This window comes from Misgurnus anguillicaudatus, chromosome 14 (genome assembly GCF_027580225.2).
Source record: "Misgurnus anguillicaudatus chromosome 14, ASM2758022v2, whole genome shotgun sequence".
NCBI lineage: Eukaryota > Metazoa > Chordata > Actinopteri > Cypriniformes > Cobitidae > Misgurnus > Misgurnus anguillicaudatus.
Genome location: NC_073350.2, coordinates 29,441,111 through 29,458,149, shown reverse-complemented (window position 1 = coordinate 29,458,149; position 17,039 = coordinate 29,441,111). Strand labels below are relative to the sequence as shown.

Sequence of the window (17,039 nt, the reverse complement as noted above, 5' to 3'; positions counted from 1 at the left end):
CTTCTGAAAGAAGCTGAATGTGTCGGCTCAAATTTAGGTATAAAAACACAAATTCCATTCGACTTCTCACTCTTGTTCAAAATGACGAAATGGAAAAGTCTCTGGAAAGGAAAGAGTCCTTGTTAAAACACTTTATATATAATCTTTGAGACAAATGGACAGGTGCACTAATAAATTTATTTAGCACTGTACGGTAGCTGTTGTTCAGATTTGCAATTTCATGATAACCTTAGCTGTCAAGTTTAAATTTGAAATATGTGGTAGTTAGTTTAAGATTCACCTTTTTATATGATGCAGGGTATACAAAGTTTAATTGGTGGAAGACAATTTTAAAGCAACTTTGTCCTTATTACATTATTTCTTTGTAAACGTTTAGGTTCTGCAGGAACCAAACATATAGCAAAGTTCAGTTTTTACCAAAAACTACATCACAATTAAATCATATAATCTCTAGTAAAAAATATAAATTTATTTGTTACACTGACCACGTAATCTCATTTCAACAAAAGGTCAGATTTCCTTGCTTTCACTGAAGCACACAAGATTACTTTAAATAATGCTGCATGGGATAAGATGGATCATTAGGTTTTGCACAATCTTATGGAGTGCATGCTGTCACAGAGAGACACAACAAACACTAAAGGACAAAATGTTAAGAAACATCAAGGAAGTATGAGTATAGTGATATCTTCTTAACACAGATAACCTGAGGCTTCTCGATCAATAAAGACCAGCGGGGAGAAACAGAAGCTGTTTCTCTTGTATCCAGATAAGAAAACCGAAGACTAAAACTGACAAAATATTGATCTCATTTATTCAATCCCGATCTCATACACTGGCTGTGAAAATACTGCTGTGGTTCAGCGTAACACGTCTGTGCTCATTGTCAGTGCCGTCCGGAGGTCTGACAGGTGTGATGTTTTCCAGAAGTGCTGAATGCTGGTCGATGAGCATATGAGAAAAGGTCAATAGATGTTGCCTGAGGTCAATTGACATTTTAAGCTCAAAACTGACATGAAACCAAGTCATCTAAGGCTAGTTCACGTTTCAGATAGAAAATAGATTCGTACATTTTGTCAAGAAAATATAAAGATTTATAGTGGCACCTGGGTATATGGCACTATACAGGGTAGTGGTTATAATTTGTGACAAACACTGGAAAAAATTATTTTCAAGAAAAAAATTCTAAGTATTTTTGTCTTGTTTTCAGTAAAAATATCAAAAAATTCTTAAATTAAGATGCTTTTTCTTGATGAGCAAAACAACCCAAGAAAATAAGTCTAGTCTTATTTTAAATACCCAATTTAAGTGATTTTGTGCATAAAACAAGCAAAAAAAAATCTGCCAATGGGGTAAGCAAATAAATCTTTTTATTTTTTTTTATTTTTTCTTAAACACTAAATTCAATAAAAAAAATCAAGAAAAAATTGCTTACCCCATTGGCAGATTTTTTTGCTTGTTTTATGGTCTAAAAACTAGACTTGAGTCGTTTTGCTCATCAAGAAAAAGCATCTTAATTTAAGAAAATTTACAGATTTTTTTTTTTTGAAAATTATTTTTTGCAGTGAACTAAAGCCAGATATTTTTGTGATTTACTGTTTTCTACATAAAATCCTCCTACATAAAGAACATTCTGTGAAAAAATAAACTTGATATCTTTGATACTGACTGAAAACTGAAATCAATGACTGAAATCAAAATTTGTTTACATTTATTATGTATTATGATATTCTGGGTTGTTTTAACTCAGGTGGGTTAAATATGGACAAACCCAACAATTGGGTTAATTTTAACCCAAATGCTGGGTTGTTTCCACCCAAATGTTGCATAAAGTAGTTGGATAACGAGCAAGCAATCATATGATTATTTTTTAACTTAACAGTTATATTTGTCTGCATTTGACCCAACTGTGTCGTATCTGTCGTATCGAAACCATATAAATAAGAATTGAATAGCCAAATTGGTCGTAATACCCAGTCCAGTGATGCATGGGTTGATCCAAAATGAGCGGGTTCCTGCAGTTAACCGCAACTACGAGTCATCCAAACATATTTTTAATGATATTCAGGTTGCGGTCGATCGGGTCGTTTCAAATAAAGATGCCAATTACACTGCAAAAAATTACTTTTTTTACTTAGTATTTTTGTCTTGTTTTCAGTAGAAATATCTAAAAATTCTTAAATTAAGATGCTTTTTCTTGATGAGCAAAATGACCTAAGAAAATAATTCTAGTTTTAAGGCAAATAATATACAATTTAAGTGAAATTGTCCTTAAAACAAGCAAAATATTCTGCCAATGGGGTGAGAAAAAAAATTGTGAAATAAGATTTCGTTTTTCTTAAACACTTAATTCAAGTAAAAATTTCTTACCCCATTGGCAGATATTTTTGCTTGTTTTAAGCACAAATTCACTTAAATTGTATATTTTTTGTCTAAAAACTAGTATTATTTTCTTAGGTCATTTTGCTCATCAAGAAAATACATCTTGATTTAAGAATTTTTAGATATTTCTACTGAAAACAAGACAAAAATACTAAGTAAGAAAGTCATTTTTTGCAGTGTAACTATTTTAAACAACTACTACTTTTAAAAACAAGGAAGTGGGTTGGGTACAATTTTTTTTTTGCCATCCGAGTTGCGGGTGGGTTAGTCGAAAACGTTGGTCAGGTGCCGGTTGTTTATAAATTGACCCGTGCATCACTCATCCAGGCCAACTTGGGCCCTATTTAAATGCTTTCTTTGCAATTAAATTTTTTGCCTGATCTCATGGTAATTTGTACGTATTTTACGAGTTGGCCTATTTCTATGAAGTGAATTGGTTATTTGAAAGATAAGTATAATGAAGACCCTCCCCGAACTAAACACGAACCCCAACGTCACAGGGGAAAGCAAATCATATAAAAACATACAAAGGTGAATATGAATTAGTGATCTTGTAATGTACATACGAATTACCATGAGATTGTGTTGGATTTTTATTTACTTTCAAGGGAAAAGTGTGATTATATCGAAAACCTCATCTCAACAAGCTACACGATTTCATTTATGTATGTCAAAAGAACTCATTATGAAGAAAGTATTCCTGAACAAAATTCATAAAACCAAGCTCCAAAAAAGCAAGTCACATTTTGCGGCCATGCATGAGTAAAACATATCGTAATGTCACATTATAAACACAAAGAAAGAAGAACAAGATTTCTACTTGAAGAAACGAGTCCGGTTGCCATAGGGATTCCCTTGCACTGTCCTAGTCAGAATTAGCATCATCTCTGTGCTTTCTGTCCACTGAACCAAAGGGGCTGGAAAGGAACACTGGGGACCAAGCTTTCGTCTCACATCACCAACTGCCTTCAAATTACTCATTCTGGCTGTACGCAGGGTTCAATCATCTGCAGCCCACACAAGTTACAGAAGGACGGACGGCACCATGGATTATTCATGACGCGAAATATTAGCCTTTCATTGTGAAGTAAAAAAGGGCTGTATAAGATGAAATTTTGCCCTTTCGTTATATTTAAGAGTGACTTTGAAAACGCTAACCCTATGAAGAATCAAAACAGTAGTCGCTAAAAAAATGCTCTGCGTTTGGCAGACTCCTGGGTGTTGATTAGGGCCGGCATCCGCAGGTCTCTTGTGATGAAATGCAAATGTATATACTGACACATAAGGAGTGTGTTATATATAAGTAAACAATAGATTGATGTTTCTGAATTTTAAAAAATTATGGCAAGCTGACTTTGTTGTGGCTGTCTGCAATGTTTGATCAAAAAGAATTCAAGACTTGTTGACACGACTTTCTGTGCCTTTAGCTGTTACTGCCACGAGAAAACAAATGGTTGTGCTTACATCAAAGTCATTCGTGACAAAAGACATGTACACATATAGATGCATTTGTTAATGTAAACAGAGCCTGTAAATGCTGTACCATCCAAAGCACAATTTATAGTAATATTTTTAAGAAAAAGGCTACCAGGTAAATTTTTGTTCTTAATTCTGAGCATCTTCTGGGCTACATACTATCCATGATCCACCTACGCGTACAAAGTATGCATGGTTACAAAAATCCAGTGCACATATGCAAAATCATTTGGTTTGATTGTGGTTGGTGCCCCCTTACTAAGCATTCACACCAGACGCAAATGAAGCGAATAAATTGCACTTTTCGTCTGTAGTTGAAAACTTGAACATTTTGAGGTAATTCGCTTCATCCGCGCATGAAATTTGCATCATTTGCGCATGAAATTCAGACATGACTATGCTCAATTTGCCGGCATATATACAGCTGGGAAAATAAGTATTTCACTTTATTTATTGTGACTCAACTTGTGTACTTAAATGTTCTGATTTCTTTGTATGAATTCAATATTTGGCTTGATGGCTACATATGGTGGATTTTTTTTTAATCACTCGCACTTAACGCTTAATTTGCATCTGGTGTGAATGCAGCATTACTAAACTACAGTATCACCCCACGTATAAATATATATATATATATATATATATATATATATATATATATTTCTATAAAAATATTTCATGTTGACATCATAAAACAATGCAAATACCACCACACAAATTAATGACGCTATCAGTGGACGTAATTCATAAGTGAATTGCCTCCCATACTTTCTTAAGCCTAAAACTACACGAGTAAATAAAGATTTCAATGAAGAGCAGAAAGTAAACAAGCATGAAAAATGAGAAAGGAAGTGCTGCTTGAGGAGGTGATAAGTTTTCTAGCTTCTAATCTAAGCAGCTTCATGAGCTTGTTGAGGAGGCTGTTGGCTCTGTTCACAGCGATGCTGCATCGGTACAGATGGTGTGAAAAGCTGAGGGTTTAGACGCACACATTTAACGGTATAAACCCTACCTTTGGTCCTTACACAAAATATTAAAGTTTGGCATGAAACTGGTGGTGCACAAACTGTATTATAAGCATGAATAGTACAGAACCTGAAATCTTGTGGCTTTATGTGAAAAATGTGTGCTATTAGATTAATATTAAAGTGGGGTGGGGGGGTTTTCTATGGTTTGATTGTGTTTATGGAGTACACTGTAATGCACAAACAGCAACATTACACACACTAACCGAAAAAGTTGAATCAGAATCAACTACACATTTAAAGGACGGTCCTAAAGCATTTCTAGAAGCCAGGATGTCATAGACACTTGAGCATGACCCGTTTTGACTTGGGCCAATAAGCAAAAACCTAGAACACCTAGCAACCATTCAGAACACCATGCGATGCGACTGCATTTGGAATGGGCATGCAACATTTACGCTGTCTTGGATCAAGACCCTAGCAAACACTATTTGTAGAAACTACCTACTCAAAACACCCTAGCAACAGCATAGCAACCACTTAACACCCTAGCATAATGCTAACAACTTCTGAACAGGAATTCAACAGTGATGTGTTCTTGGACCAAGACGACCCTGGCAATCTCCTAGCAACCACCCCTTAGCATCTGCATAGCAACACCCTAGCAACCTACCAACATCCTAGCATCGTAGGAATGACTTTGGAATGGGCATGCAATAGAGTGGTCCTTATAATGGGTGTTTTTTTCAAATGTTCAACTCTTACCCCCTAAATGTCTAAGGATATAAATAAAAACACACTGTGCAACATTTTGAATTGTTCCTACAAGATCTAGAGGTTGCTCAAAGCCTTTGACGATTTCCGAAATCACATATTTTTGCAAAAACTGTACCATTTAAAAGCGCACAACACACATAAAACTTGCTTCTTGGAGGATAAGTTTGTTCCAGTTATTTCAGTCTCTTCTGATCCAGCGGACTTGCTTCGTGTTGCTTCAGCCATTGTCTCAGTGTATATTGTCTATTGCAGTGGCTATCAAACTTTTTCATCGTGCAGCCCCCCCCCCCCCCCCCCTGAATACGGTACGGTGTTTCGTGGCCCCCCGAAAGAAAATTTATGACAAATCAGTTCTAAAATGTAGTATTTTAATTAAACAAAACAAATTAAATTATACCTAGTAGTGCTGTTGGTTAGTTGGCTTATTATTTTTTAGGTTTAATTACACAGAATTCATGATAAATGAATGTATTTTATAAAATGTCATAAAACTGGGCCCCCCCTGGCACCATCTTGCGGCCCCCCTGTTTGAGAACCATTGTGCTTCATTCACATTGAAGCTTTCTTGCTTTAAAAGACTTATCACAACTAAAACAGGAGTTTTAATAGCATGGAGCGTGGTCAAAAAAGTCCATTGCTGCCATAAGTATATATTATTAAACAATTATACATGCTAGCACAAAGTATCACATAATACGCAAATGTGTAAAACTTCAAAGGTCTTGAGCAACCTTTAAATATTAATTACTATTGAAAAAAAATTTGCCAATTTTTTTATTTACTTATTCAAACATATTGGTGGGGTGAGAGCATGAACTTTTAAAAGTTGAAAAATAAGGACCACCCTAGCATGAATATGGCATTCTTAAAAAAGAAAATAACTAAAAAAAAAATCTAAACTAATTTACTGCAACAGGAAGGAATGGGATCAAAAAAGTGACATCAATCCTGAAATGCCGATTTTTTCTTAGCTAAAGTCCAGGTCCACATCTAAACCCTTATCTCAGTTCTCCTCATTAAATCTCTCCGCTTCTCTTTCCCAATTTACAGTCCTGCACATTTCCTCCTCTGATTTTTCTTGCCCTCATGTACTGCTCTCTTTTCTAAATTGCTATGATTAAGTCTACTGCTTAATAATTACTGTCTCAGTACCCACCAGAAAAAAGCCAGAAACACTGACAGGCCAGGCATTCGTTTTCAACCAGCTTTACGCTGCAGCACACCAGTCACGATGAAGGAAACAGAGGCACGTGTCAGAATTTATTACACCATTGGGACGATTTACACGATTCATCTTCAAACTGTGCCCCTTTTGACAGCGACATGACGAACCAAAGAGTGAATAAAATCTATAATCATGCAAAAAAGTTGTGCTTTTCAAAGTAATAGTTCACCCAAAAATGAAAATTATGACATCTTTACTCACCCTCAAGTTGTTGAAAACCTGAATACATTTCTTTGTTCTGTTCAACACAGGGTTCCCACACCTTAGTTAACTTCAAATTCAAGGACCTTTCAAGGACTTTCCAGGTCCAATACCTTCAAATTCAAGGACTAAATGTGGGGATTTTGTTACCTTTTAAGATACATTGTTACAGTTCCCTTTCGAGGGAACTCGCGCTGCATCACTGCGCTGACACTTTGGGGACGCCTCCAGTGGTAAGTGCGTCTGAATGTGTATATCAAATTCAACCAATGGTGAGGCTTAACAACAAAGACAGGGTGATGCGGGAGCCAGGAAGTATATAGCTATCTGAAATATTGCCAAAGACGGCTTTACAGGGATGCAGAAAGTATGGCAAGGGAGATGCAGCGTCTCGTTCCCTTCTCAAGAAACAACAGTTACATACGTAACCCGATACGTTTTCATGTGTGAAACACAACTATGCAAAAAAGCATTTTGGTATGAATCAACATCGCATAGAGAAGAAATATAAGCATTTAAAGCGAACAGTTTAGCATGTGTGCTTAAAAAGTCCAGAATTTTTATGATATCCTACACTACACAGGGAATAATATGGATTTTTCCCCCCAGAAAACTTCTTGCATACAATAGATTCAAGCACTTACAATGACATGTATCCATGTATGTATATTTTCAAAAACTTCCCAGGGCCTTGAATTTTATTCTCCAAATTCACAAACTTTCAAGGATTTCAAGGACCCGTGGGATAAGCAGTCACGAGCCACCACTGATAAAGATGTGTGAAAATGAAAAGGAAACACATTTACCGAAAGTATTCTGTATGCTCACCAAAACACATGGGACTTTAAATTAGAAGCAATAATTAATTTGGAGCGCATCCTAAATCTTAAAGGCTTTCGTTTCCAAAAATCACAAACAAATACGAGATTCATCACATCATTTGGCTAGGTGCTCTAAACCGCACCAGATATATTATACTCATAAAAACAGCCACTGTGGATTCCAACTTCCATTAATTCTTTGTGCCCAGAAGAGATGCTGTTCAAAATAAATCTAATCTGCAATAGGGAAGGAAACATGGCTTGTATATTTGATGTTTGATTTGTGACGTGTGCACTTCTAGCAGTAATATTACCATTTGCCTGCAGGTACAGAATAAGCCTTCGGTTATGGGGAACACCTTACCTTGATGTAATAGTTCAGTTGTGGATAGACTCTTTGCACTCCCAAGAAAACAGAAAGTGGCGTTCGGTGAGGGAAAGATGCCGTGACGACATGTGTGACTTCTGGGAAAGAGAAAACCTGGAAGCCGTGCTTCTCATACAGTTTCTGTTGTTCCTCACTGGGTCTCTCATCACCTTCGCTCAAAATACTGCCCACCGCGTAGCGGCACTTCTGTCTTGAGACCTACAAAACACCAAAACAAATTTAACCATTCAGAACATATGAAACCTTCCAGATTTTATATTAATACCTATTAAACAGGCACAGATCATTACATTTATGCATTTTTTCCACAGTGCATTCAATCTATACTGTACATGTGTTCTCTGCAGATCAAACTCGTGACCTAACCTTTACCAATTGAGCTACAGACAACACCCAAACTAATCTATCAAGACTTCCATATTAAATCCCACAAAAAAGCACATCAAAACCTCCCCAACTCCAAATAAAAGCCATCAGCTGCCTGCGGTAATCGCCAAACAGAGGCGCGCACCTCTCATGGTGCTTATCATAGACAACAAATAAACAGGAGCTTTTCCATTCTTGATGTTCCAAGACAACGGGGAGCGTCTACAATTCAGTGAGTCGCAGAGGAAAGGCTAACTTAATGAGAATAAACAAAGCAGCGCATGAAATAAGTATATAAACAGGATTAGATGAAGTTGCATGAGCAGGTGGCATTGCGCCGTGAAAAATTCAGGCTGCGGTCTGATAAGGCTGTGTCTAATTGCCGCGCGTCTGGCAGTTTTAAGAGTGGTGGACGGACGTCCAACTGTCACTTTAATGTGCGGCTCCTACGGTTTATATACTGATGGAATACCTGATGCAAACGAGAGCACCTGGGAAATGAGAAACGAATTGTACGACAATGTCTCGGCTCGGGGTTCAGGTCCCCAGCGGGTCTGGTGAGCGGGGGGCCGAAGACAAAATGTGACAGATGAAGGCCTGTTTGGGAAAGAGGCTGCAATAGTTTCAACAACATCCATCCTTTAAATTGGAGGAAAGTGCTCATTCATCTTTTAGTGTTCTGGGTCAGTCTGCTTCTAGCTGAGCCTTATATAGATAGTCATGAAAAACATCTTTAAAGGAGAGCAAAAACATGGAGAGGTTAAACTGTAGATTGTAGGATTTAATTCTCACTTATGTCCAAGGTGGGGTCAACCATTGGGCATTGTGACAATAGCCACATTATTTTACTTATAGTTTGCAGAAACTGAAATCTGTCTGCTACCTCACAACTTACTGAGACATTATTCTTTGAGCTAGTTTATATAAGTCTTTTCACAGCTGGAGCATCCTGGCATCCACATCTGCAGGACGTCTCATGTCCTGGTGTGTTTGCAGCAGGTATTGTTCATGAGAGTATGCTTTAACAGACTGACCTGTCAAATAAGCCTCCACTTGCTCAGACGCTTTGACAGGCTATGACTAAATCTCTTCCAACACAAATTATTTATGTTTCGGAAGAAAATGTAAGATATGTTTGCCTGTGCAAACTTTACCATGCACCAAAACCTTTCCACAAACCATATGTCTATTTTATATTTATGCATTTGGCAGACACTTTTATCCGAAGCAACTTTCAATCTATGCGTTTTTTATACGTATGTGGGTTTCCTGGGATTGAACTTGTGCTCTTTGTGTAGGTAACGCAATGCTCTAACACAGTGGTTCTCAAACTGGGGGCCCCCGAGATTTTGCCAGGGGGCCCCATTTTTATGACATTTTATAAAATACATTAATTTATTATAAATTCTATGTCATTAAACCTCAGAAAAATAAGGCAACTAACTAACAGCATGTAATTGTATATGTATTTAAGTTTTGTTTAATTAAAATGTTATGTTTTAGCATGTTTTATGTCATAAATTTTCTTTGGGGGGGCCACGAAGGGCACAAGTGGGGCCCACCGTACAAAAGAGGGGTCGCACGCCGAAAAAGTTCAGTAGCGACTCACTGCAGAACACTACATCCAAGGGGCGGAGCTGGATCCAGATCCAGAGATCCCATTGTTCGGCAGTTTTACCACAAGACACGTCATACACGTATTGCTGCGTTACCATTTCCGCATTAGGTCGTAACTAAATTAAGTTATTAAATTAGGTTAAATTAAGTCTTTTGACATAAAAACGAACTTTACGACTACAATAAAAGTAGTGCCTTTAGGGTGAAATGTAAGTTTTTTGCTATAATGTTTTGGAGTAAAACATTTCGGGTAAGCCTACTACAAGTAATCTTACCACATGCAGTTTAAGACCTATGAATGAATACAGTATAAATATGCATAATTATTAAAATATATAGGTTATAACCAAGCGTGCCGCACAAGCCCTGAAAAGAGAAGCCAAAAAGTCTCGATCGCCCCCCCAGTGACCGGTCCCAGTATAGGTCATAAAGCCCGCCTCCCCATGTTATTCAATGGGACTTGAGACCAACTAAAAAAATTAATTAAACTTCAATTATCTTTTTTCCGAAGCTGATTTCTGTCATTTACTGTAGTTTTTATCACGCTGATGTAAATTCAAATGTTTGTTTTTAAAATAGGTTTGTGTTTAGTTAGTTATTTAATGATATAAAAACGGTGGTGTCACGTCATGATTGAGAGCTGTGATATCGTGTGATATGCGCATTCTACGAGAGCGAGCGCCATATCGGGACACTGGCGGCTTCACTTTTCACCAATGGAAGAGAGCGAACAGGCGTCGTCCATCTTTTTTACAGTCTATGGGCGGAACAAAGTATAAAGTGGGAGGAGTTGGATCTAGATCCAACCCCGCCCCCTGGATGTTGTGTTCCACAGTGAGAACCATCTCAAAAAGTTTGAGAACCACTACAGTCAGCTACAGAATAGAATAGAATAGAATAGAATAGAATAGAATAGAATAGAATAGAATAGAATAGAATATTAAATAAAAATTAATTTAAAATAAAATAATATGAAATAATATAAAAAAATAATAAATAAATAAAATATTAAAAGTATAAAAGTATAAAATAAAATAAAAATTAATTACAATTAATACGTAATAATACAAAATAAAATATAAATTATGCAAAATCAAATAAAGAATAGAATATAATAGATATGAAATATAATATAAAATAAAATAAATACATATAATATATAAAAATGAAATAATATTAAATTGAATTAAATACAAAATAAAATATTATAAATACATAAAATATAAAAAAAATACAAAGCAAAGAAATGCAAACGAAGTGCTGCATGGGGTGTAAAATGCTCTTCTCGGTGCTCTCTGGATGCAAGGGATAATTCTAATCAATTTATAAGAAAAATCCAAGGCACTCGAATGGTGTAGAAATAGTTAAAAAGCCTTTATTTCACATGGCTTTATGTTTAAAAACAGGTGACAAATACACCTACGCGTTGGGGCTAACAAGCCTTCGTCAGGGTGTAACAAACACTTTTGCATGTGTTTGTTACACCCTGACGAAGGCTTGTTAGCCGCAACGCGTAGGTGTATTTGTCACCTGTTTTTAAACATAAAGCCATGTGAAATAAAGGCTTTTTAACTATTTCTACAACATTCGAGTGCCTTGGATTTTTCTTATAAATTGATAAAATAAATACATTAAGTAAAATATTAACATTTATATGAAATAATATAAAAGAAAATATAAAAGAAATATAATATGAATTAATAATATAATATAATATAATATAATATAATATAATATAATATAATATAATATAATATAATATAATATAATATAATATAATATAATATAATAGAATATAATATATAACATAAAATACAAAATAAAAATAAATAAATAAAATAAAAAATACAATACAATTTATATGAAATAATACAAATAAAATAAATTATAAAAAATATAGAGTCCTATTGGCTAAATACCAGTTAGTATAAAATCAAACTGATCATACTACTACAACAACATATATTACTTAAAGGGGTGGTTTCCCAGACAGGGATTAGACTAGTCCTAGACTAAAATAAATGTAAGAGCAGTCCAAACTGAAAACAACTTGCACTGACATATCTTAAAATACATCAGTGTTGTTGTTTTGCCTCAAAATGCGTACAATTAATGTTTTTAGTAAGGGATGTCTGTTAAAACAATAATTCGTTACATTTATTTTCTCAGTGCTCAAAGCGCTTTACATATGAATGGGGGAATCTCCTCAACCACCACCAATGTGCAGCATCCACCTGGATGATGCGACGGCAGCCATATTGCGCCAGAACGCCCACCACACACCAGCTTATTAGTAGAGAGGAGACAGAGTGATATAACCAATTAGTATGAGGGGATGATTAGAAGGCCAATGGGCAAGTTTGGCCAGGATGCCGAGGCACACCCCTACTCTTTTTCGAAGGACATCCTGGGATTTTTAATGACCACAGAGAGTCAGGACCTCGGTTTAACGTCTCATCCGAAGGACGGTGCTTTTTTTGACAGTATAGTGTCCCCGTCGCTATACAGGGGTGTTAGGACCCAGACAGACCACAGGGTGAGCACCCCCTGCTGGTCTCACTAACACCTCTAACACCAGCAACCTGGTTTTCCCAGGTGGTCTCCCATCCAAGTACTGGCCAGGCTCAGCCTTGCTTAGCTTCAGTGGGCAAGCTGTCTTGGGCTACAGGGTGATATGGCTATATTTCCTATATTTCCAAATTAAACTAAAGTCTAGTCCTGGTTTAAGATGATCCCTGTCCTGAAAACCACCCCTTAGTAGGGGTGTAACGATTAACAAATGCACGTTTTCTCAATTAATGAATTTGAATGAATTACGGCGAAATCCCGGCACACTCAAATGCCAGGGGGCGCTCTCATGCAGAAACTCCCTTTATGCAACAGAAGAAGTAGCATTACAAACACTATTCCAGGAAATGTCTACAGGAATATTTATATCGCTGTTTTTCAAATATTTTCATGATAATGAAGAATATTTTGAATGATATTTATTTAACGAGTGTTACTTTTTAAATGCACGTTATAAACGACTTCGATTCATAATGATTTAGTTTGATAAAGACTTCCTTCTGACCAAATGCCGTAGTACACGCACAAGCTGTGCATGAAACAAAGAATCGCGGCCTTGCGATTCAGAATCGATTTCAGACAGACATTTTTAATGGGACACATGATTAATCGTTACATCCTTACCCCTTAGTGGATTAACTCAATTGTATGTGTGAAGACAAACTTGTGACAGAACAAACATGACTGATTGTAACTAAAGAAAAGCTTTAAATAAGACTGGAAAACTTTCCTCACTGAACTAATAGAGAGACAAATAAAACGTGTAACTGTCAGCTTAGCGGCTCCATTTCAGGTTTGTTGTTTTTACTTGTCGTGCTGTAGTCAAACCCATTTCAGGAAATTTTGTGAACCGTCACTGAGGTTACGGTGTTGCGGTGGTCCTCTGGGAAATCCACTCCAGAATACCTTCGTCGGCAGACTCATTTATTCATCGCTTCAGAAGCAACCCGTCACAGATGCTGGTTGCATCTTCACAGCGAACCATCTTTTCATGTTTCCTTTATCTTCAGACAGCTGCGACGCTGTGAAAATACTAATAATTGTGTTGTTTGTGACAGAGCCTACTGAGAGTCTGTTCTTGAAACATAGTTTTTTTCTATTGTTAACTAAGAAAAGAAAATCACAGTAACCTCAGACCGATGATTAGATAAACTTTGAGATCGTTTGACGTTCTAAAACATCCAAGTATCTTTCTGCAAAAATCAGTCATATACTGATGGAAAAAAATCACTTCCTACACACTTGTATACTTGTTTTAAGACATTTTATCATGAAACTTTGCAGGCCTCACTACATTTGCCACGGTGTCTGCTGTGCAATTTATTTCCTTTTCTGACCGACAAGACGCTTACAAAAGACCAACAAGCCATATAAAGAAAGTCAACCAAACATTTCCCAGTCACTTCAGAAACAGGAATGCCTTTCATTGGCTGTCACAGTGTCCAGCTTGTGGAAAAGTCTCCCCTGTTCTTCTTATCCATAGCAACCATCTTAAGACCCATGGGCTTCCACCTTATTGTTCGTCATGATGAGGGGAAGTTTCCGAATACTTACTAGCAGTGGTGGTCAGTGAATTAGAAACGGAGGGACCAGTCCCATGCCAATACTCATGGTTAAAAATGTCATCATTATTTCTCAAACCTATTCCTGTTTTTCTACCTTTCATAAGCAGCTTTTGGGAGCTCCTGACCTGGGGCGTAGCGCTCCAGGCTTTTTCCTAATGAGCCGAGATCATTTTGCCAATTAGATGAACTGGATCAGGACTTGGCCATGGATGTATGCAAAGAAGCTTTAGACAGTTGCTAATTGGGAACTATGGGGGGAAATGGTGACAATGAGGCTTTAACAGCAAGGAAGGGCTGTCACTTAAAGCTGGAGTCTGCTCCAGAAGGAGGAGGTTAAGTACGAATGGACACTATGGAAACAGTTTTGATCAGGAGGTGGGCAAGAAGTGTGAGAAATGGGACGAGTTTCACATCAAGGTCTTGATCACAAACACATCACAAGCGTCTTTGCCAAAACCTTTCGTCATCAAGAAATGATGGTTACTTTGTAATCCTGTCCACTTGCAATAGCTCCACCTTTTCAGTCTCCACTCATTTGTAGTTTTGCTGGACCTTTGATTGATATGTAAGGCATAGTTCATTTAGTCTGATGTGCTGATGTTGGACAATAGATTGTAGAGAAATAATTGAAAGGTCAGCCGATTAGATAAATGCTTACTACTAAGAAACTAAATATATATTCAAATCCAAAAAAAGCATTTTGTAAGAACTAAATAATTCAGAAATGATAAGACCCAAGGGTAGCTGGGGCCACAAAAGGTCAGATGAAAAATGACAGAAATGATAACATAAGCTCATTCATATTCCCTAAAAGTGCACTGGAGAGCAAAGGGCAGACAGAGTAACTATGTGGCATGACATGACACGTTTTACCTTTTCTGCTTACTCTTTGATAATGGCATTCGAGAATCTATTTAATTTGGCTCAGCTTCATGCAATAATAACAAAAACCTAGTGCCTTTAAAATTAAACCGTGCACTACAGCTGCTATGGTCACCTACTTCTTTTTGCCTTGATCTACAGTATATATAAAGGATTTTTCATCCAGGTCCAGAAATTGCTAATTCCATGCCTTATGGTGCCAAGTTGCCAACATGGTTAAACAAACTACAGATCGATATCAGACACCATACCCCAAGTCACCTCACCACCAGTTACATTTGAACCCAAGTCAGACACACATGCAACTTTGGCAACTTGCATACTCATTTCAGTGTTAAGGCTGCTTTTTTATTAGTTTAGTGTTAAAGATGCATAACTAATTTTTTAATTAAATATTAAAGATGCATCCTTAATTAATCAAGTAAGTGTTAAGGATGCATACTTAATTTTTAGGTATTAAAGATGCTAACTTAATTTATCAGAGAAGTGTTAAAGATGCATACTTCATTTATCAGCTAGGTGTTAAAGATGCATACCTCATTTTTTAGTTAGGTATTAAAGATGCATATTAAATTTATCAGGTAAGTGTTTAAGATGCATAGTTAATTTATCAAGTTAGTGTTAAGGATGCATACTTATCAGGTAAATGATAAAGATGCATACTTAATTTTTTTAGTTAGGTATTAAAGATGCATACTTCATTTATCAAGTAAGTGTTAAAGATGCATACTTCATTTTTTAGTTAGATATTAAAGATGCATACTTAATTTATCAGGTAAGTGTTAAAGATGCATATTTATTTTTTTTGTTAGATATTAAAAATGCATACTTAATTTATCAGGTAATATGCATACTTACCAGGTAAGTGTTAAAGATGCATACTTATTTTTTTAGTTAAAGATGCATCTTTAACACTTACCTGGTAAGTATAAGGGGACATTTCACAAGACTTTTTAAAAACGTAAAATAAGTCTCTAGGGGTTTTCACACTGCCCTTAACCCTGGGTTATCTTCATTCTAAACCCCGCTTTTAACCCTGGGGTAAGGAGCGTTTCACACCTGTAATTTGAAAGTGGTGTTAGCACCGCTTTTTACCCAGGGTTATGAAACCCTGCTCTGGAGCAGGGTTAGCACCGCATTTGTGGTGTTAACCCCGCATTGTGGTGCCAAACGCATGCAGTGTGAAACGAAGCAGGGTTAGAATGTTATGATCCTAATTAAACACAGCTGAAGTAGCTAATCAAGGCTTGATAATTACAGACAGGTGTGTTGAAACTGGGTTGGAGACTCCTGACCCAGGGTTTAGGGATGCACAGTGTGAAACGTCAAATTATGAATACCCAGGGTTATCTCTTAACCCTTGGTTAAGTTTGAACAGTGTGAAACATGAAAAAAATAACCCAGGATTCCGTTAACCCTGGGTTTAGAATAACCCAGGGTTAACAATTTCAGGTGTGAAAAGCCCTTTTGGTGTCCCCAGAGTACGTATGTGGAGTTCTAGCTCAGAATACCATATAGATTATTTATTATAACATGTTAAAATTTCCACTTTGTAGGTGTGAGCAAAAATGTGCAGTTTTGGGTGTGTCCTTTTAAATGCAAATGAGCTGATCTCTGCTCTAAATGGCAATGCCATAGAGACAGAGCGCAGTTATGCAAATTTGAAAATCACGCCCACCGGGGGGGAAAGCAATCCAACCGTCTCCATTGACTTTGTATTGCGAGAAGCCGCCTCCTTGTCATTTCTGGCTTATAACAAAAAACTGAATAATGCCTAAAAGCTGCTGTGTGACAATATGTACAGCT

At 36.7% G+C, this 17,039-nt stretch overlaps 1 protein-coding gene across 1 annotated transcript in view; it reads right to left on the bottom strand.

Annotated features, from left to right (window-relative positions):
• Positions 1–17,039, bottom strand: part of tex264b (testis expressed 264, ER-phagy receptor b) — a 58,243-nt gene that overhangs the window by 37,191 nt on the left and 4,013 nt on the right. Inside the window, exon 2 of the mRNA XM_073876208.1 lies at positions 8,212–8,433. Within this exon, the coding sequence (XP_073732309.1) occupies positions 8,212–8,433 (222 nt within the window). The remainder of the gene's footprint in view (positions 1–8,211; positions 8,434–17,039) is intronic.